The following is a 21,514-nucleotide window of genomic DNA, read 5'->3' as shown; positions in this document are numbered from 1 at the left end:
ATTTTAAAAAAATGATGTTAAATATACAGAAATACATCAGAAAGAACTCTTTATACCCATATTAAAAAATGGTGTTAGTATAATAAGTAACAAAAACCAAATTGTACATAATACAAATAGGTGCGTTTTAAATAATGTTCTGAAAATATTTATAAATAGAAAAGTGCAAAACGAGCCTTAAGTTTAAGGACAGTAAATTTAAGAACTGACATATACATATATATTCTTTTGAGAAGGACAGCAAATGGAGCGTAACTAAGGTCTCTTGTCACATCCATCTAAATCTGGCTATGAACGAAACTTCAGTTGACGTATTTCCTGCGGATTATTAATCATTTTCATATTGCTTTTAAATACTCAACTCTTTAAACACATAGAACCAATTATTTTATAATTCAATCCATAAAATATTTGGAAACACTTAGATAATAAAAAACCCTTTTCTAATACAATATTTTGGAATTCATTAGTAGCAAGCTAATGTTCAAAAATTAATTCAGAGAATACTGAAGAACGCACTCTTTGATAACACAATTTGAAACTTATGTAACATAATAAAGATCATTAACGAAAGTGACATCCTCTGCTCGGTACCTTCGTCACCGTAGTCGGCCAAGCCGAAGTCGATTTGGCGACTACCTTTAGACAACGTGGGCGTCCAGCGTGGTTTAGTGGTTTCCTCGGCGATGATGAAGACGACAAGAACAACGACGGTGACGAACATGTTCACCATTCCTGGTGGGGATCCAACATCAATGCGCTTGCGTCGGTCGTCATTTTGACGAAGCCATGGAACAGCCGGCGCGCCATACGAACGACGACGAGTCGCGCACTACGAGTAGGGCGCTGGTCGGCTCCGAAACCCCGAAGAAGAGGAAGAAGAAGACCAGAAGAAGTGGAGTGGACGTACCAACGATTGAGGCCGAGGCGATTTGACTTAGCCAGTGGAAAGGAAAACCGTTATCGGCGAAGGGTGTCCAAACTAAAAATCCACGAGAGGACTTGGGTCCCAAAATACGAAAAAAAGGTCAAAACATTATTGAAGATAAATAGAGGACAAAAAGAGAAAAATGGCGTCTTCAGCGGTTGCTAAATCCTCTAAATACACGTATCGCTCTACCGGTGGTGCGGGTACTGCCGATGTTAGCATCGAATATAGCGCCGACCTGAGCGCTCTCAGCAGACTCGAGGTAGGTCCTGCGAAAAAGCCTCTGATATGATGTCCTTCGGTAGAAGAGAGAACAACAGCGATGATAACAATTAAAAATAATGCATTCTTCAATTGCTTATAACCAACTTTTGAATGCTACCTTCTAATTATATTTTAAACAAATCGGATGAAATTATTTATAAATCTATAGTGCCTTTAATAAATTAAATTGTCTAAAATTAAAAATAATTAAAAATTAAAATTAATTTAAAATAATTATTGCTTCTTCAGAGAGAAAGAAATTTAGTAATAGTTTAAATAAACTTGATAAAATTAAAATAATTAAATAATCCGGAAAATTTATAACCAGAGACATTTTTTAAATAAATTTATAATATAATATACTTTCAACATATTTAATATTGAATTTCTAAAAAAAATTTTTTGCACAGTACAAAAGAGTTACAAATTCTCATATTTCACTAAAATCGTATTACAATATAAATATATTTAATAATCGTAAAAATCGGAAGTTAACTATTTTCCTAAAAAATACGGAAAGCTACGTTAAAATCAGAATTTTAAATGAATCAATGAGATTTGTCAGTCCACTTAATTGATATTACAACGATTACATTTATGTATGATGACGAGGCGAATGAAAGAGAATCTATCGACAGACGTTCTCCACTTCCTGAGAAAACGCACGATCGCATCTATTCACTATGTTTTAATGAAGATAAAACTTCAATTAAGGTTTCCGTACATAAAAATGTTGACTATCAGTGATACGCAATGAATTCGAACAATCGCGGAGCAGTGACCAATCGCGAAGGTGGTGAACTATGAAAGTTCAGTGACCATAAAAGATGTTAGTGCCAATCCAACGAGGAAGCAAAGTGTACGACGTTCTGTAGCTATCGGATTGCTCGTGCACGAAAATAGTCGGTGAAATATCAGTCTGAAATGACGATCATGCCAAGGCGCCAGATCGATACCGCTTTGATACCGTCTGCCAATGCTATGCTAAGTCCACAAGATACCTTGGCCCATCTTTCTTCAGACCTAAGGATATGCTTTTCTAGGACGTATTTCATCTCAAGAGAAGTATAAAGGAGAAATATAGTCATCTCTACAATGACCAAGTAAGATCGTTTCTTCATCCTTTGCAAGTGGCCTGGCATTTCTTGGCGCAATCTAACGTTAATACGCGCCTTTCTTGAAATAATCTTGTCAGCCGAACGATTCAAAGACGCGTTAAGCAGACATCGCGAGGTCGTTCTCTCCTTCTACCGAGGACGAATCTATTCTACGGAGGCCGTCCGTCTTTCCGAAATACCGAGCCTCCACTCTTGGATATTTTCGTCGAATGATTACGTAAAGCGTCGACCCTCTAAAACGGGCGCCATGTAATATCCTCTAATACTTATTGCCTCTCTTTTCAGGACAAAATCCGCCTACTACAGGATGACCTGGAGTCTGAGAGAGAGTTGCGTCAGAGGGTGAGTTCCATGAATGTTTTTATACCCTTACAGTATTTGAAGCTTCTTAATCGCAATGGCGGACATCGAGCGCCTGCTGTGACGTTTGATATCAAATTCTTCATAACGTTAGGATATATTCGATGAAACTCTGCTATATATAAAAGCAAATAAATGATTGAATGATTAGGTTAACTGTTTTATATACATTCTTTTATTGAAAAATTATAGGACATTAAAGTATCTAGATAAACTATTACAGATTATATTTTTGTTAACATATAATAATTCAATTAAATATTATTTAAATAATTAAGAATTAACGCAGGCGCTTAATATACATTATTTAACTATTACATCATAATAATATCAAAATGTAGCACTAATAATAATGGACAGGTTTTTATTTACGTTTATTTAAAAAAATACTTACTGAAAGGACACGTGTATTTTATAACAAGTATAATTAAATGAAAATACCAAGGAAGCTGATAAAAATTTGACTTGTAATTTACGATTTATAATACAACATCAAAATGTGCTTGATCAAAGAGTTATTTTGACCCTTACTTAGGTGCTTGATCGAAGAGTTATTTTGACCATTATGTTGACCGAACAAAATTACATATATCTCACTTTTCAGACATCATTAATTGAAAATGGAAAGGATCTAAGAATGTTAATTCATTGTAGAATGGATCGCAGTAGGTCGAATTGTCCAGCTCTTGAGTTACATCTATTTTTAGGAACGCGAAGTTCTTCGAGATCGTTCCCGCATTCCTGCGCTGTATTCAACACTGTTCGCCTACTTTCAGAAACGAGGAAAACTTTATTATACAGAATCTTCACAAAAATTTGAACGGTTTACAGTTTAAATGTTTCAATCTTATATAGAGAAGATTCATACAAATACAAACTTAAAAAAGAATACGAAATTTTTACATAAAATTTTAAAATAATTTAATTCCATCTGCATAAACAAAAAGATACATCTTATATCTTATCACAAATTAGAACTAATTTCTTTACTTATTAAAAAGTTTTAATTAAAAAATTGTACGTAGTTTTATAAAATTTCATACATATCTGACGAGATCGTACATTACAGAAAAAAATTACATTCTTTAGTTATAATATTTATCTGTAGTTACTCATCTATATAGTTACATGTATAACAAAAAGGGCACAACAAACTTCAAATAGAGAATTACATTTTGTAAGAACTTCTCAGATTTCATTGCTTGTCAGAATTCCACAGAAATCGGATTGGTATATAACGGACGCCGTAATACGTGTATTGAACAATTGCCAAAAATTTTCCTCGAGTTTCAAAGCTATAAACCTCGAAATTGATATGACGGGTTACATCGCATGGTGTACACTTTCAGAACACCTTAAATATCTTTGTTTAAACGTGAATGCATCACGTTTAAAAATTGCAAATCTTTTGAATACTTGACCATTATACAAAGGCATACAGTTTATTTAATTTTTTGTAATGCACTTACATGGATACATAAATATATGACAATTTAATTTTATCATCAGATATCGAGTACGTTATATAATTTCAACCGTAATAAAATGTTAAAGAAACAAAATTTTAATTCTCATATATATTTTATATTAAATTGGTAAGTGTATTTTATATTACATTAGTTATTAGTAAGTGTGTGTTATTGGCACTATACACACATTGTGTTTATAGTGCTAATAACAGATGCCTTTATTAAATATCTTAAATAATACTAATTAAGATAATAATTGAACAATTTCATGTAATATTATGATAGTACTATCGTGATCTTCCTTTTTCTCGTTAAATGCTTCGTTTGTAATATGAATAAGACTCCCAATATAGACACGCCGCGCTCAAAAATAGATCGTCCTATTCACGATGTGAAGTAACCTGACGTCAAGCTACCACTTAAGATACCGTGGCAAAGTACACTGTCATGCAACTTCTTTGATCAAAATAATAACCATAACTTTACTGCATTTGTCACCAAAACTCCTAAGAATCTAATTTCACATTTAATTATATAACGCATAGAGGTTACATAAGAGAATATAAAATATAAAAATGTTTTTAAGAGAGAGAGAGAGAGCTTTTAAAAAGATATACTTTAATTTAAAAATTTTATCATTTATTGTTTATTTTATTTCAAATATATAAAAAAATTATATATATATATTGTAAAAAATATGTTGAAGGTTTTCTTATTTAACTGTACACATCCCGCTAAACATAAAGTACTCAAGGAACCCATCAAGTCAAGAGATGTTATTTTGACTTTCTCTTGACTTGATGTGTTCCTTTATTTTGACATTATGAAGGTCAGACTGATGACTTTTGATTACAAAATTTGTTTGTTGATATTAAGAATTAAAATAAAATCATTTTAGTTTTTACTGACTTTTATCCTTGGGTAATAGTAACATTATATCAATATTATAATTTGCTACTCAACGATATAGATGTGATAAAATATAATACATGCTGTGTGTAACATTGTTTAGAAAATTATAGGTAATATTGGACTTATAATGTCACTGTTACTTTATTGTTCAAAGAAATATCCTCATTGCACCCTTATTTAGTTAATAATTTATCTTAAAAGTTAGTCCCTTTTGAATATAGACCTTATATAAATTTATAAATTTAAGTCGTATAAATTTGAAAATTATCTATTTTTTTTCATAAGATTTTACAATCTTACAGATCGAACGTGAGCGCGCTGATTTAAGCGTGCAAGTCATCCAATTGTCCGAACGTCTCGAAGAGGCTGAGGGTGGCGCCGAATCTCAAGTAAGTTTGAATTTTACAAAAATAACTCTTTTGTTTAGGTCAAATGCGGTTACAAAAAGTAGTATTAAATAGCTAAACACAAATTATGCACAAATGATTTTCTTGCTTAGTTTGAGATTAACAAGAAGAGGGACATGGAATTGGCCAAGCTGCGTAAACTACTCGAAGATGTCCATCTCGAGAGCGAGGAGACCGCACATCTCTTGCGCAAAAAGCATCAGGAGGTCGTCGTTGACTTTCAAGATCAGATTGATCAGCTTTCTAAAGCACGTGCCAGGTTAGTAACAAGAAACACCGTAATTAATAGAACTTTGTCCATCACTTAAATACTAATATAATAAGCAGCTAATATAATAAGATAACATAATGAGTTTGTTAAAATACATTAATAATTTTTTTATTAATATTTAACTAGCTGTTAAATATTTATAGATTCAATTAGATACATTTCAATCAAATATATCTTAAGCATTTAAATTTCACATTTCTATTAGAAATTAATTGATCAAGACCAGAACTCCGTACATTTCAGAAAGTGCACAGACACGTGTACATTCGCGATCACAAAGCAACCGCAAATGTAAACGTTTGTTAATCTTCTGTTTAAAACGGGAGCGCGCATAAGCGTGTTGCCAGGGAACATCAATAAACAGCTGAGAACTGGCCGGAAATTCGGCGCGTAGCAAATAGCGGTTTCATAAGGAAGCGTCTCGCAATGTGGAAAAGACAGGACGCTAATAGGGAGGAAGCGTAATGAATCACGATGTCACGTGGGTAATTATAACGCGGCTCGTCACAAACGAGAGTGACTATATGTAAGAAAGTTTGTGCGAATTATACAAGTCGCACTGGCCACAGTCCAAACCAGAAAATGACTCGCAACTGAAATACACGAAGATTCAGTACCTCGGCTCTTCTAAACATAGTCGCTTCTTCGAGACGCCGATTCTGTCGTCCGTACAAGGACGATGACAGCCCTGGAAACACGCGTTAATTAGATCGCTAATTGGCCGCGCAATGAAACGTCCGTGACCGCTTTTAGTTCCGCTTTTTTTGATAGCTTTCGATTAAAAATAAAATGTTTAAAGGAAAACAATTACTTTTCAGATAATCGCATGAACTATCTAAAAGGCAAAGCTTCGTTCTTCGCCATTTTAAAACATTTTAAATAATATTCTGGAATAAAAATTAAGTAATCTTAAAAACATGCACAAAATGTTCTAAAATATAATTTTTATAATTAAAAAATATAGAATAAATTGTATAAGATAATAATCAAAACTTGTATAATTAATCGCTATCAATATTTAAATCAAGAAATCTTTGGTACATATCATCCTTTTCAAGGATGCAGACATATTTAAATATAATCTGAAATTTTGTATACTACTATTTCCCATACAGCATTTTATGTTAGGACGTCCTTTAGATGTCTTTTAGATATTACGTGAAAGTCTGAGTTGTATGGGTTATAACGCATTAACTTTACTTCTAGTTATATAATGAATAAAAATATGTATATGTTTAAAATTTTATTACATAAAAATTGGAAATTGTTGCAACATGATTACAATCCATAAAACATACTTTATTCAATGAACGTCCTGGGAACGTTTTTAGGATCTAGGACGCTCTTTGGAAATCTGTGCTGTGTGGAAATACTTATGCTATTGTATCAGAAATCCTTTAAAAGAATACTGATTTTCCAGAATTTAATTTGAAACAGCGACATAGTTGCTAAAAATAATAAGTAATCAGTACAGCTGTTACCCGGCTTCAGAAATCCAACGACGCAAGTAGTATCAAATATACCTCGGTTACATTTTCTTCATGATTTCACTGCCGATTATAAATTGTAACCTACGCAACGACATTGACAAAATTTTTGAATATTGTAAAAATAGAAAAATCAATTTATAAATATAACATAGATTATTCTCTCAATAATCTTGCACGATATTTTTTGATAATTTTTATTCCAACTATTGTTGTATTGATTGTCATCTATTGTCATCTATTATTGTAATTTTTTTGTCTTTAATCAGTCTTTTAAGACATTTCTTCCAAAAATTAACTTCTTTAAACATATCTTAAATATGATGCCACTCAAAAAGAAGAATTCTTATCTGTTCATAAGATAAACTTATGAAGGATGTATGATAAGTCTCACTGTGCTAATATTCTTTTTTCTTTCTCAGTACAAAAACATACTGTCTTCCTCTATTTCCCTCGTGCGTTTCTCGTTCTCTGTCTCGCTTTTGCTCGCACAGCTTATGACTATTTTTAACCGTACGAGTCGCGCGGTGATCCGCAACCCCAACGTTGGCTCCCCCCCCCCCCCCCACTATCTTCAGAATCGGCTAACTGACATCTTACACCCTCTACCGCTTGTAGGAATAAATCCAGATTACCTAATTTTTTTCATATTTCTTCCAAAAAAATGGAATTGCTCATTATGTTTTTTTTAATGTGTGCATTACATGTGGAGAACACGCAACAAGGTGTTGATCTATACTTTGTTTAAACATATGTATTATTATTACAATTTAAACATCTATCAAGTTTCTCTTTCCTTTTATATCTAATGTTACTGATGTGTTTTACAGTATTTTTCAATTATTTTTAACAAATTAAGGTTAAACGTCCCAGTGACCGGACATGTATCTATGTCCGGACACTTACACAAAATTTATTAATATTATTAATCTCAAATGATTTTAAATTCGATATTATAATTTAATTGTAATTTTTAAATATGACTAAATTATAATATTGTAATAAAAAGAGCATTTATATATATATATATATATATAATTTAATTATATATACAAAAAACAGCTGTTATACATATGTATGTATAAAAAATAGATATATAATATAGCTATCTTAAGCCACGTATACACCTAACGAACGAACACCGAACGAATAGCGAATGCGAACGTTCATTGGTTGCGTTCAACAGATGTATATGTCAAAGCAAATGAGAATCGAACATTCGATTCGCGTTCGACTCGATTCCCTCATGAAGCAGTACATCAAAGGCAATTCGTGAGCGATTCGTGCGCGATGTAGACGTGCAAATCACGTGTTCGCTGTTTGATTGTTCGCCTAAATAACTTTTTCTGTATGTACTAACATTCTGTATCATGCATCATCCGTATAAGTTCGTTCTCGTCGTCTCTATTCTCCATAATATACTCGTATATTACATACTGCACAAGTTTAATTATGTAATTATGTAATTTACAAGTAAAAATATCAGTTGTCTCAAGCAAGGTTACAGCGACAACTAACAGTAACCCGAATACCGAATCAAGATCGAATGGGTGTTCAGCCTGTGTTCGATACAATCAAGAAAAAGGTACGAACGAACATGAACGCGAATGTTCGAATGTCGTGTTTGCTGTTCGTTCGGTGTTCGTTCGCTAAGTGTATACGCGACTTTACATGCTCATATAATAAGTAAATTCGTTCTTTCTTTTTCTCTTTTTTCTCTCTTCTCCCTCTCCTTAACTGAATTGTATCAAATTTAATGTTGCTTTTTACACAACACACACATAACACAACAACAATAACAACAACACACACACACACGTATAAGTATTATATTTAAATAATAAAATAAAAGTTTAAAAATGAGTTTCTTAGCGAAATTATTTTATGATTCCAGGGCTGATAAGGAAAAATCGAAATTCCAGCAGGAAGTGTATGAGCTCCTCGCCCAACTTGACAATGTTACTAAAGAAAAGTTGATGTCAATAAAAACAGTCGAGAAACTCGAGATACATATATCTGAATTAAACGTCAAAATCGAGGAATTAAACCGTACAATTGTCGATATCACCAGTCATAAAACTCGGCTGTCTCAAGAGAATATTGAATTAGTCAAAGAGGTGCAAGATCTCAAGGTAAAGCGATAGATATTTTACAATTTAGAACGTATAATTTTTAATATACTGTGAATCACTAATTACTCAAATAAAATGCTAGGTGAGCATCGAGAACGTTAGCTATCTAAAGACGCAAATCGCGGGTCAACTCGACGATGCTCGTCGTCGTCTTGAAGATGAAGAACGTCGTCGTGCGTTGATCGAAGCTTCTTTGCACCAGGTATAATATTATCGATTTCGACAATTTCATTTAAAATGAATAACTTATCTTAAATGTTTATATAATCTGTCTTAAATATTTATATGATGTATACATATACAGGATACTTTATTTTAACTTTGCCAAAAAAATAACTTACTTCAAGTATCTTACATAAATTTACTACATTAATGTAATATTCCTTATAAAAATTATAAAAAAATAGAAATTAAGCTATTATTATTCCATTTCTTGTTGCGAATATTGAAAAGAATAGCTGAAATTCAGTAATTAATAATACTATTTTGTTAACTAAAAGAAATCTTTTCTAGAAATAAATACAATTAGATATAATTGTCACTATACATTATAGGTCGAAGTGGAATTGGAATCCGTTCGCGTCCAGTTGGAAGAAGAATCTGAAGCACGTTTGGATATCGAACGTCAATTGGTCAAGGCTAATGGAGAAGTCTCAATATGGAGATCAAAATATGAAACCGAGGCTAATGCTCGTATCGAAGAGGTAATAAGCATATTTATCAAACAAAAATATAATTTTGTCAACTTAGTAATTGCTTTCCTATCTTTATTACATTAATATCAAAATCTGAAATAACAGTTACTAATAAAAACTTAACATAATTTTACACAGGTAGAAGAACTTCGTCGCAAATATGGTGCTCGCATCCAAGAACAAGAAGAACAAATCGAAACCTTGCTTGTAAAGATCAATAATCTTGAGAAGCAGAAATCACGCTTGCAATCCGAAGTAGAGGTCCTGATTATTGACTTAGAAAAGGTAAGATTTTATTGTATTCCAGCTTTGTACTAACATATCTTTTCTGAAAAACAAATATTTTACATTCTTAAAAATAGAAAAATTTTTCATATTATAACTTTTTTCTTTAAGGCCAATGGAACTGCTCGTGAACTTCAAAAACGTGTTGAACATCTTGAAAAGATCAATATAGAATTGAAAACTCGCTTGGACGAATCCCTCGCCATGTATGAGCAAAGCCAGCGCGATCTTCGTAATAAACAACAAGAACTGCAACGTGTAAATGCCGAACTCGATAAGACCCGTGAATTGAAAGATCAATTGGCTCGTGAGAACAAGAAACTTGGAGGTGACTGTATTATTTTTTATTTTTAAAATATACAATCTAAAAATGCAGTAGCAATAATAAATTATGAATTTCTATAATAAATTATTATATTCTGTAAGTTTATACGTTTTTGACAAAACTGAAGTTTCTCTTTATTTATATTACTTAATCGGGGAACTTCCTTGTGAATAAAATAAATATTTTTTACAGACGGTAGAAAACGATTCACATAAATATTTTAATAATTAAATTGTAAAATTATTAATTTTAATAACATTTATATAGATGATCTTAGTGACGCAAAGAATCAATTGGCTGACATGAATCGCAGACTCCATGAATTAGAGTTGGAACTTCGCCGATTGGAGAACGAACGCGAAGAATTAGCTGCTGCCTACAAGGAAGCTGAAGCAGTGAGTAACCATTCATGTTTGTATATGAATATCGTGAATATTATTCTGATTGTAAACAAAATGATATAAGACTGTTAACAGTAATATTTGTAACCAAAATTTTTTAGATAATTTAATATTTAAAAAAGTCTTAAAGAATTTTAGTTTTACGTAATAAGATGAAATTAATTTTCGTGTTATTATTTTATTTGAAATTAGGATTCTTCAAATATTTTAAACTAAAATAGAGTTTGTTGCAATATAAAAACAAATTCTTTTATCAATATTTTTTTTTTAATATTATCTTTAGTAGAATAAATATAAACGTTACTAAAATAAATCCAAATCAAATTTTAAAAAACAATTTATTAAAGATAGAATTTAAAATAAGAGTTCTTGGTAATAAGTATTATTCTATGATTAATTAAATCAAATATAACATAAATCATAACAAATAAAATATTAAATAAGGGAAAATTTCATATAAGGGCCGCAAAATTGAAGAGCAACGTGCTCAAAGATTGTCAGCCGAATTGAGCCAATTCCGTCATGAGTTTGAGCGTCGCATTGCTGAAAAGGATGAAGAAATTGAAGCTATTCGGTAAGTTTTTAACAATAACTAAACTTTTGCATTGTTTTTTTGAAATATTAAGTTTAAAGAAATGAAAAAAATTGCCCATACATAATTATATACAGGTGTCCCCAACATACGGCCCCACTCGTCTTGAGCAGGTAGAGCGGACTAAACTGAGTCGAAAAGTCCTCTACCATTTTGCAATTTTCGCAATAGTTAACAAGATATTAATTACTAAAAATTGCAAAATATTGATCTTGAATAATTTTTTACTCAAATACTATCAACTTTACAGAAAAACTGCAAAAGACAAAAATCATTTATTTTCTTCTCATAAAGTTCTGAGAATTTTTTCAGAATTTTTTAATACCGTATTTTCTCACGTTGATAAAAATAAGAAAATGCAGTACTAAAAAGTTGATAATAAACTCTGAAAAAATTCTCAGAACTTTGTGAGAAGAAAATAAATGATTTTTGTCTTTTGCAGTTTTTCTGTAAAGTTGATAGTATTTGAGTAAAAAATTATTCAAGACCAATATTTTGCAATTTTTAGTAATTAATATCTTATTAACTGTTGCGAAAATTGCTTATATATATATATATATATATAATTCAATATATATGTTTACATATATGACGTATAAACAAATTTTTCTTTTTTTCTTCAAACTTGATCTTTTATAAAAAAAACAATGCAAAAATTATTCTTTTAATTCTTTTTTAAGTATTTTTATTATTATTACTATTTTTTGTACCACAAACAGCAATTTTACAAAAAAAAAAAATATATGTAAACATGTATGGACATATTTCGTATATAATTATATATATTTAAATGTATATATTTAAATATATCATATAAAGAAATTTTTATTAGGTAATATTAATTAATTGACCTTTTTACTTATTTAATAAAGTTGCAACAACTCATAATGTTATTGCATATTGATTTTTTATTAGTATTTCTTATTACTTTCAAATCTGCTATTCTCCGTGAAACATTCTTCAATAAAAATTACATACTTTTTAAAGAGAGAAAGCTACATTCTATTGATTTAAAATAAGATTTACTTTATTCTAATCTGGGAAAAAGAAGAAAATTATTTTTAAAAATATTGTGCCAATGCGCAGTTGTGTTGATATGAAAAAAATATGTCTCTTTTGCTTAGGTAAGTTTGCTTTAATTTTTAATGAAACTATGTTATACTTATATTACTTGCGCGTGATTTTTATTGGGATTTTAATTTGATAATTACATCGTATAATATAGTATTGTATTTATATAATGTTTAATTTTCCAATAATTACATTATACAGTACGTAATCAGTAATACAAATTGCAAAAAGTATTGTAATGTATGTATTACACATATAGTAAAACGTATAAGTGTTAATTGTATTATTAAAGACATGATATAATCAATTCTAATTTTGACCAGTCATCGTAAGTCGAGAAATGTTATTATTAACACACATAACGAAATGTTGTTAAATTTATCAACGATCGATTCATACTTTTAATGACGTAATCAATTTCTTTTCACAATTTAAATTATCTATTTATATATGATAAAAAATGAAATATGATATTGTTACATTTATAGACATAGTTTATTTAAAAAAAGCTCTTTTTTAATAAAAAAAATTTTATTTTACAAAATCAGAGTAAAGACTACAAGAGGAATCGTCTATCTACTACAAATTATTCTACAATGAGTATGTATTTCATATAAACATATAAAGTATGTAACAATTAAAAACGGCATAGAACCAATATTGGTTCTATGCCCTTTTTAATTGTCATATTGTTTTATACATACGGAACCTTATAATTATTTATTATATAAAGTATGCTTTGCGATACATATAGCATTAAAATTTATTATGATCATTTATTCTGGTCACTAACATTCACGCTGAAATAAAATGGATGGTATAATAAAACAGATCAGAGATTGATATTAATAAGGACAGATGATGACAATATATATGACAATACGATTCTATTAATAAGTACAAGAAATACGATCAGTCATGATCCAATTATTGAGAGGTGCTGATTGGTTGTTCTCGATGTGGCAATCGCAACGAAAACTACAAAAGATACCACCTAACCATCGACCCAATTTTTATCAACGATCTTGTTGCAAGTGTCACCATCATCTGTACATCTGTTCATAGAAAGCATAAATACATAAAAAAATCACGCAATAAATTAGATTAAAAATTGGAAACCTGACAATAACAGAATATAATCGAATTGTCAAGAAACAAAAAATTTTAAGAGACGACTGTCTGAAAAGTTCTTTACATCAATTATATTTTTCTATAAATCTTTAAGAATCAAAAATAAAACAAAAAGTGGACGTTTAAAACTTTATTAAAAATGGCAAGTTATATGCCACCAAATTATATGCCGTTGGAATCAAAATGGCGACATTATCCAACGTACATCTATTCAAGAAATTACGGATACGGAATAAATTATTATCAACCAATGATTGATTATATAGATTCCAAGCGAATCGCTTCAAGATCACCTTTACCAGAGCTTGAAAGAAGAATGGAATTACCTGAATTACCCTGGTCTGACAGCAGAGTTTTATGGGAAGACAAAAAAGTGCAACCCTACACGAGAGATGATGTAATTAAATATGCAATTGACGCTGAAGACGAAGCCAAAGATCACCTATCTCGTTTTAAGGTACGATACTAGCAAAAAAGTGCTGATAAGTTTTTGCAAAGAGGAATTTTGAGGAAATATGAGGCGATCCGTTCTCCGAGTGCCGCGCGCCTTGGCGACTGTTCGACCTTTTCGGTTTCTAAATTTGGTTCCGCGAGAGAGGTTGCTTCGTTTCAAGTGGCAATAATCAAAGACGTGTGCATGAAAGACGTGCGTAATTCGTGTCATTATTGACGTCGTTGCATTTTCTTTCATAACACAATTTATTTTTCTAGCAAAAATATGCAATAACAACGTATTATTTTTTCTTTTATTTAATTTCATATACGTAATAAATAAAAGTTAATTGCCTAACAAATTTGCTTCTTTGATACATTCGTAAATTTTCTTTTAAATATCATAATTTAATGAAACAACATTGGAAATAATATAAAATTTATTTTCAAGAAATAGATTTTAAAAACATGCAAAAAATGTAAGAAATTTTATAATTTAAATAAATTGTACTAACTTATTTATTGCAACAGTATAAATAAATTGTTTACATTGTTACTTAAACACATTGTTCTGATATCTGTTGTTTCTAAAAATAAATAAATAATTATTTAGTATATATCTAAAAGTTACAATAAATATATAACAAACAATATTTATAAAATAAAGTAATTTACTTTTGTATTTATACTTTTAAATGCAATCATGCATACTGTCTTAAAGTATTCTAGTATAATTAATATTCTATATATAATTAATAATCTATATAATTAATATTCTACATAATTAACAGTCTATAATACAAATCATATCTTTAATATTAGAGATATCTTCTCTAAAAAATAATGATAATTACATTTTCGTTGAACAACTAGTATATCTTAGTATTCCTTGGAACCAAATAGGAAATTTGATTATAACATAATACGTAATACAATCTTAAAAGCAATGTTTATATATCCAGAGAGGAAAAAGTTTTTCTATATTAGCATTTAATAAAACTTTCCTAAATAATTCACTGCAGAAGTTTCCTATATCAGTTCATAAAAACTATCCGAGCTAATAAAAATATCGCGAAATACTGCACCGAACAATTTCTTGGCATTCTATTATTTGAACTATTTCTCATAGTCGTGATTAAGTCAGAATAGTTTGCCAAATCGTACAGAACAAAAATCCTCTGTTCCCGGACGAAAGGGACAGTAGGTGTTCGGTGCATTGGCAGTCGCTCTTGAATCTCTCAAGAGGGTCGGTCACGAGTGGCGCCGATTACTTTCGCATTCTGGACCGCTGCGGCTAAGTTTAGGTGACCACGTCGTACAAGTGCGCGTGCACGACGGAAAACGGTGGTGCCCGTTAGATGTACGCATAGAAAAACACGAGCGACCAACGTGCAAATTGACGCTGACCATCTGTCTGCCTGACGTGCCCGAAGATAGCAAATCGCTCGGACTTCAGCCTGGCCAAGACCGTGCAGGCCAGCCGCGTGACCAAGGAGATTTTTCCGCGTACCGGAAAGGACCTGAAAAGACTACCTATGCCGTTGATGTTCGCCAGCACTCGTGCCCGCAGCGAGGTCAAGGAGATCCAGCAGGAAGCGATGAGCAATATTAAGCTGCAGGCGTTGAAAGATGTTCGGATGATGACCGAGGTGAATGACGCGTTGAAGCATGCTAAAAGTCTCCGTGGAAAATCTGCGAAAGCAATAGAATTCCATCTAAGGACAGAAGCACTGAAGAATCTGTCCAAGAGCCAGGAGTTGGCTGATATCCGGAAATTCCAAAAGGAGACCGTGCATTCTCTCTGGGACGACACGGTACATAGCAGATTGATGAACGAAAGGGCCAAGGCTCTAATTGATGAGGACAAGCTGACGCAGCCACTTGATACGCTCAGCAGGGAGCTGCGCGGATTCGAGCAGAAGTCCAGCAATTATTTTCTAGATAAGAGGTATCAAGATCGTGCGAGACGGGAACTATTGTATGGGTGTCGAGGATGCGAGTATTATAATGTTAAGCGTGGTAGATAAGTAAGAGTTGTGACGTTATGATTGAGTTCTCAGAAAAAAGGTACAATATTTTAATTTTTAGAAAAGAATAAAAATGCGTGAAATAGAAATAAATGATTTTAATAATTGATATTTGATTTTATGTCTAGAAGAAGTTTATTTCTCTTGTAAGAATTTATTTTAATATCCCCTTGTCCCATAATATTATATTCTTTCATTATCAATTAGTATTGATTTTAAAAGACACGGAAAAGTTGTGTAAAAGCAGCCGAAAATTAAATCCCAGGATGGATAAAGTAAATCGATGGACATCCAAACTGATAACAAGAGTAGGACTAAATATTAAATATTAGATGTATCAAAATTGTTTGGAAATAATAACCAATAAAATGTCATTCTTAAATTCCGAAGAATAGCACTGTGATTGAAAATTTTATTGTTTAAATAATATTTATCAAAATAGAGAGAGTAAAAAACTATTTGATATGTTTACATCGAATGAAATTAATAGTAAACAGACCAGCATCGAAATCGAGCAGCTGAATGCCCGCGTGGTGGAAGCTGAGACGAAGTTGAAGACCGAAGTTCAGCGTATAAAGAAGAAACTCCAGATTCAAATCACCGAGCTCGAATTGTCCTTGGATGTCGCCAACAAGAACAACATTGATTTGCAGAAGACCATTAAGAAGCAGTCTCTCACTTTGACCGTAATATCGACACTTACATCTGCCAATATGTCTAAAATAGCAACCATCTTACACGTTTAATTATTTTATTTTTCAGGAATTACAAGCTCATTACGACGAAATACAGCGCCAGTTGCAAGTGACCCTGGATCAACTGGGCATTAGTCAACGTCGTCTCCAATCATTGACGGTTGAGCTCGAGGAAGTTCGCGGCAATTACGAATCTGTAAGTAGAGGAATTGATTTGAAGCACTTAACTTGAAAGAGATTGATTACAAAATGTGTTTAAAAAGTTTAGTTTATCTTCCGGATAAGCGAAGGTACGAATAAATACCACATTATATAAGCGTTACGTAATGGTTATGTATAAAGCATGAAATTGTATTGAAGGCCCTGCGTGCAAAGAGGACTGTCGAGCAGCAATACGAGGAATCGGTTAGCCGTATCAACGAGCTAACTACAATCAATGTAAACCTTGCTTCATCAAGGGCTAAACTGGAGCAAGAACTAGCCACTTTGGCTGGAGATTATGAAGAGGTCACTAAGGAGTTGCGAATTAGCGATGAGAGATACCAGAGAGTACAGACTGAACTCAAGCACACCGTTGAGATTCTCCATGAGGAACAAGAGCGTATTGTCAAAATTGAGGCTATCAAGAAGTCGCTGGAGATTGAGGTAAAGAATTTGTCCGTGAGATTGGAAGAGGTTGAGGCTAACGCCATTGTTGGAGGCAAGCGCATTATCAGCAAGCTCGAAGCCAGGGTGAGAAGAAAGATAAAACTTTTTTCATTTTAATATTATATCATTCTCTTACTTCAAAAGTAACACAACTAAAAAAAATGCGATTTTCGTGTTATCATCATAAATGAGTTAGATAAAAATTATTCTATTAATTAATCAAAAGTAAACTAACTTAAATTCACAGTCTATTTGTCAAATAGCACTTGTGTCTTAAGGTTTTCAAAAAGGTTATAATATCTTCTATAGAAAGGGCATATTTTAAGTTGTATCATTTTTGTAAAGAAAAAAAAGAGAATATTTGACAGAGAAATTTAGAATTAAGACAGATTTGATGATCAAAGTTTGAAGAAGAAATTATTTTATTTTAAATTCAATTGTTTTAGCTGATTAAAATAAATATAATAATTAAATAGTTAATGATATTTTGAGTTACGTCATTTTTAACGAATTATTCTGGATTTTATAATTTTGTAAGATGTCGAAATCGTAATTCAGAAAGAATTGTTTTTTAAGAGTTGTAAAGTTAATTTTCTGTATAGTTAAAAAATAATTTTTTTTCGTTTCTGAAAAACTTAATTTTTTTAATCATTTTTTAAGTAATAGATATATTTTTTAATATAAATTTATAATTATAAAATAATTGAATTTTTTTAAATACAATTTTATATAATTAAATATTAATATAAAAGTTTTATATAATTAAAATTTTATATAATTAAATAATACAAATTTAATGTTTTATTAAAATATCTTTTAGATTTCGTTAACAATGCTTTCTTGGTAGTACTTGTAATATTCATCATTATTATTGTTAATTTTTAATAAATTTCGTTATTTATTAATTTTTAATAAATTTCGTTTCTATAATTCTTGCATAGATTCGCGATCTGGAACTCGAGTTGGACGAAGAAAAACGCCGACACGCTGAGACTGTAAAGATACTTCGTAAGAAGGAGCGTAACATTAAGGAGGTAATGATTCAAGTTGAAGAGGATGCGAAGAACATCTCTCTGCTGCAGGAATCATTTGACAAAGCAGCCCAGAAAGTCAGCATCTACAAGAGACAGCTGCAGGAGCAAGAAGGCATGTCCCAACAAAGCGTCACCAGGGTCCGCCGATTCCAAAGAGAACTCGAGGCCGCGGAGGATCGCGCCGACACGGCAGAGAGCAATTTAAGCTTGATCCGCGCCAAACACCGCAGCTTTGTCACCACTTCAACCGTGCCCGGTTCCCAGGTATACCTCGTCCAGGAGACGAGGCAGGATCTATAAAATAATCACCGTCATCTTACCCTTTGCCACTTCGAACGTCGTCGTCTTTATAAACGTATGTTTAGTATAAAATGCGATACATAACATGATATAGAATAATTAGATTTTTTAATAAATAGTACCCAGATAATAAAAAGTGTCTAAAATCAGGTCATAAGACGTTTTTTGCGCCTAAAAGACGAATTAAAGACGTCTTACGTCATAATTTTAGACTTTGTTTGGGTAATATTAGTCTTACAATTAAAGAATGAAAATTTTGTATGACTAATATTAATGGATAACAAATTATATTTTGTAATTATTTTTAAAAAATAAGAAAATTTAAAGTGGTACTTAATTTTGTCAGGCACAATTGAACATCCTACCAGAAAAGAAGAGAGAAAAGGACGCGATATCAGTCATCACAAAGAGACCGAAAGAAAGAGAGAGAGAGAGAGAGAGAGAGAGAGAGAAATAAAAAGAGTTTTCAACGGGTCGCAAACGTGTTATTTTCGAGGGGTTTAAATTGGAGCAACCAGAATACGCACCTATAAACATGAATATCGATACGAATATAGTGCTCACTGTCACGTAACGACCCGTCGTGAATTCGAAATTACTTGGCCAACGAAATGCGATACATCGCAACGAAAACATTACATTAAAAAAAAATTAACGCTCACTATTTAAGAGATTTTATTAAAGCATCAAAAACGTTAAAATTATAAGAATCGATATCGTTTAATAAATGGATAAATAAAATTTAACAATCTTCTCGTCCCAATTATGTGAATATAATCAAACGTAAGGGCAGAGAAAACATAAAAAATTCAAGAAGAGAACAATGATAATTTACGTCCTTCTATACGCGCGTGTCGCAATTGTATTTAAATGGATAATTTTAATTCTATTCTATTACTATATAGATAGGTAACTATTGCCCATATACACGACTCTCACTATACAACATACACAATAACCTGTGTCAACATTAATTTAATAAATAAAGTGAAACACGTACGTACGAAAATGTTTGTGTACTTTATTTTCCACGTTTCTGAAAAATATTACCCTAAAAAATTTTATTAACTATTGTTATTTTATAATCAAAATAATCAATAAAGAATGGATCAAAAGTTTTTCTTTGGGTTGAATAATTCTAATATGTTTCAGTAATCATTTTATGTAGATTATAATTTATGATGGTGCTACTTAACACAGTGACAAATCGATTTAACTCACAATAATTTCATTAATATTAACGGTAAGAAACTGAAATTGTAACATTATACAATATATATAACATAAAGGCATATGTAACAGAGTAGTTGCGGGAAAATGACCTCTACTCCTTCTATTTTTTCTGACTTCAGCGGCGTAAATCTCAGCGTGACGTATTTATCGGAGTGACCCTACATTTATTGGAATATTTTATGGTTTTATCATTAAAAATTGCTTTTGGAAAGCACATATGACTAGAAAAGCGATTTATAGGAAAATTAAAGTTAGTGAGATATATGTACAGAAAATAGTTTTCATTTTTAGAGTCTTCGTAAAAAATTTATCCATGCGTTACATTGCGATATTGCTGGAACGTTTCGTTGCAATATAACAAAAGTGGACATCTTAACATTGTTAGAATCTAGCAACAATAATTCAGCAACGTTTCACAACTACCATGTAATATTGCAATGTTTCAGTGAAATCATTCTGCAATGTTTCTGTGCTGTATGGGGAAATACGTGTACTGTAAGTTGGCATAATTTATTGTTGTTGCGCATGCACACGGGTAGAAATACAGTCAAAATAGCTATAATCTAGAATAATTTGTATGTCACAGCAAAGACTATCGTGACTATCAGTTTTAGGATAAAGTTAGCATATGACAGCAAATGGTCATACAGACACATGCGTTCATTTACGCGGCTTTAAAATTATTACTTAAGGATCTGTGCGTAATTCTGTAATCAGCGTATTTATGAATTTGTGTGTCCGCGTTAATATACTTATACATATATGTATTATAAATTGTAATAAGTTGTAATGATTAATTAATCTTTAAATTTAATCTAATATTAGCGAGGCGGAGATTCTGAGTTGTTATAGGTCCAGTTGAAGCAAAAATTATTTTTTAATTCTATTATCAATATTTTTACATAATTTTAAGATAAAAAATTAACTTTAATCGAATATAATAATTACGTACGAGAATAACATTCTCCGTTTATTAATTTATCTTTATTATAGAGTATCACACTGCTGTAATATGTGGTTGTGACCACTTCTTTATAGCAAAATACTTATGCAATCAAAATAGCTGTGACATCGTTTTCAAAACCTAAAAATATCATTTTATTTTTGCTGCTATAATGTTATGGAAACATTATAATGACGTTGTGGCAGTAGTTGTAATAGACAAGAATATTTAAGCTACAACAATGTTATCGCAGACGTTTTAAAGCTTCATATGCTGCTTAGTGTATAATTGCGTCCTATCTGCAAAGAATTCATTACAATGAAATGTTGCGTGAATAATTTATAACACTTAAAG

General features: G+C 31.3%; 2 protein-coding genes and 1 long non-coding RNA gene across 3 annotated transcripts; all 3 read left to right on the top strand.

Moving 5' to 3' along the window:
• Positions 1–788: 788 nt before the first annotated feature.
• Positions 789–19,993, top strand: LOC108768360 (paramyosin, long form). The gene is made up of 16 exons (XM_018518761.1): positions 789–1,190; positions 2,596–2,652; positions 5,354–5,440; positions 5,551–5,717; positions 9,111–9,348; positions 9,431–9,550; positions 9,903–10,052; positions 10,182–10,328; positions 10,440–10,656; positions 10,921–11,048; positions 11,516–11,628; positions 16,798–16,993; positions 17,070–17,198; positions 17,363–17,734; positions 18,592–19,039; positions 19,331–19,993. The coding sequence occupies exons 1-15, from the start codon at positions 1,071–1,073 to the stop codon at positions 18,982–18,984; spliced, it is 2,634 nt and encodes an 877-aa protein (XP_018374263.1). The 5' UTR covers positions 789–1,070; the 3' UTR covers positions 18,985–19,039; positions 19,331–19,993.
• On the top strand, positions 1,726–2,528 carry LOC108768362 (uncharacterized). The gene is made up of 2 exons (XR_001940480.1): positions 1,726–2,295; positions 2,388–2,528. It is a non-coding gene; the product is annotated as an uncharacterized LOC108768362 (long non-coding RNA).
• On the top strand, positions 13,512–16,787 carry LOC108768361 (paramyosin, short form). Its single transcript, XM_018518762.1, has 3 exons — positions 13,512–14,305; positions 15,714–16,307; positions 16,555–16,787. Exons 1-2 carry the CDS (start codon positions 13,988–13,990, stop codon positions 16,305–16,307), a joined length of 912 nt encoding a protein of 303 aa, XP_018374264.1. The 5' UTR covers positions 13,512–13,987; the 3' UTR covers positions 16,555–16,787.
• Positions 19,994–21,514: the final 1,521 nt, after the last annotated feature.

This window comes from Trachymyrmex cornetzi, unplaced genomic scaffold (assembly GCF_001594075.2).
Source record: "Trachymyrmex cornetzi isolate Tcor2-1 unplaced genomic scaffold, Tcor1.1 scaffold79, whole genome shotgun sequence".
NCBI lineage: Eukaryota > Metazoa > Arthropoda > Insecta > Hymenoptera > Formicidae > Trachymyrmex > Trachymyrmex cornetzi.
The sequence above is the reverse complement of the archived record's forward strand: the minus strand, read 5'-3'. Positions and strand labels throughout refer to the sequence as shown.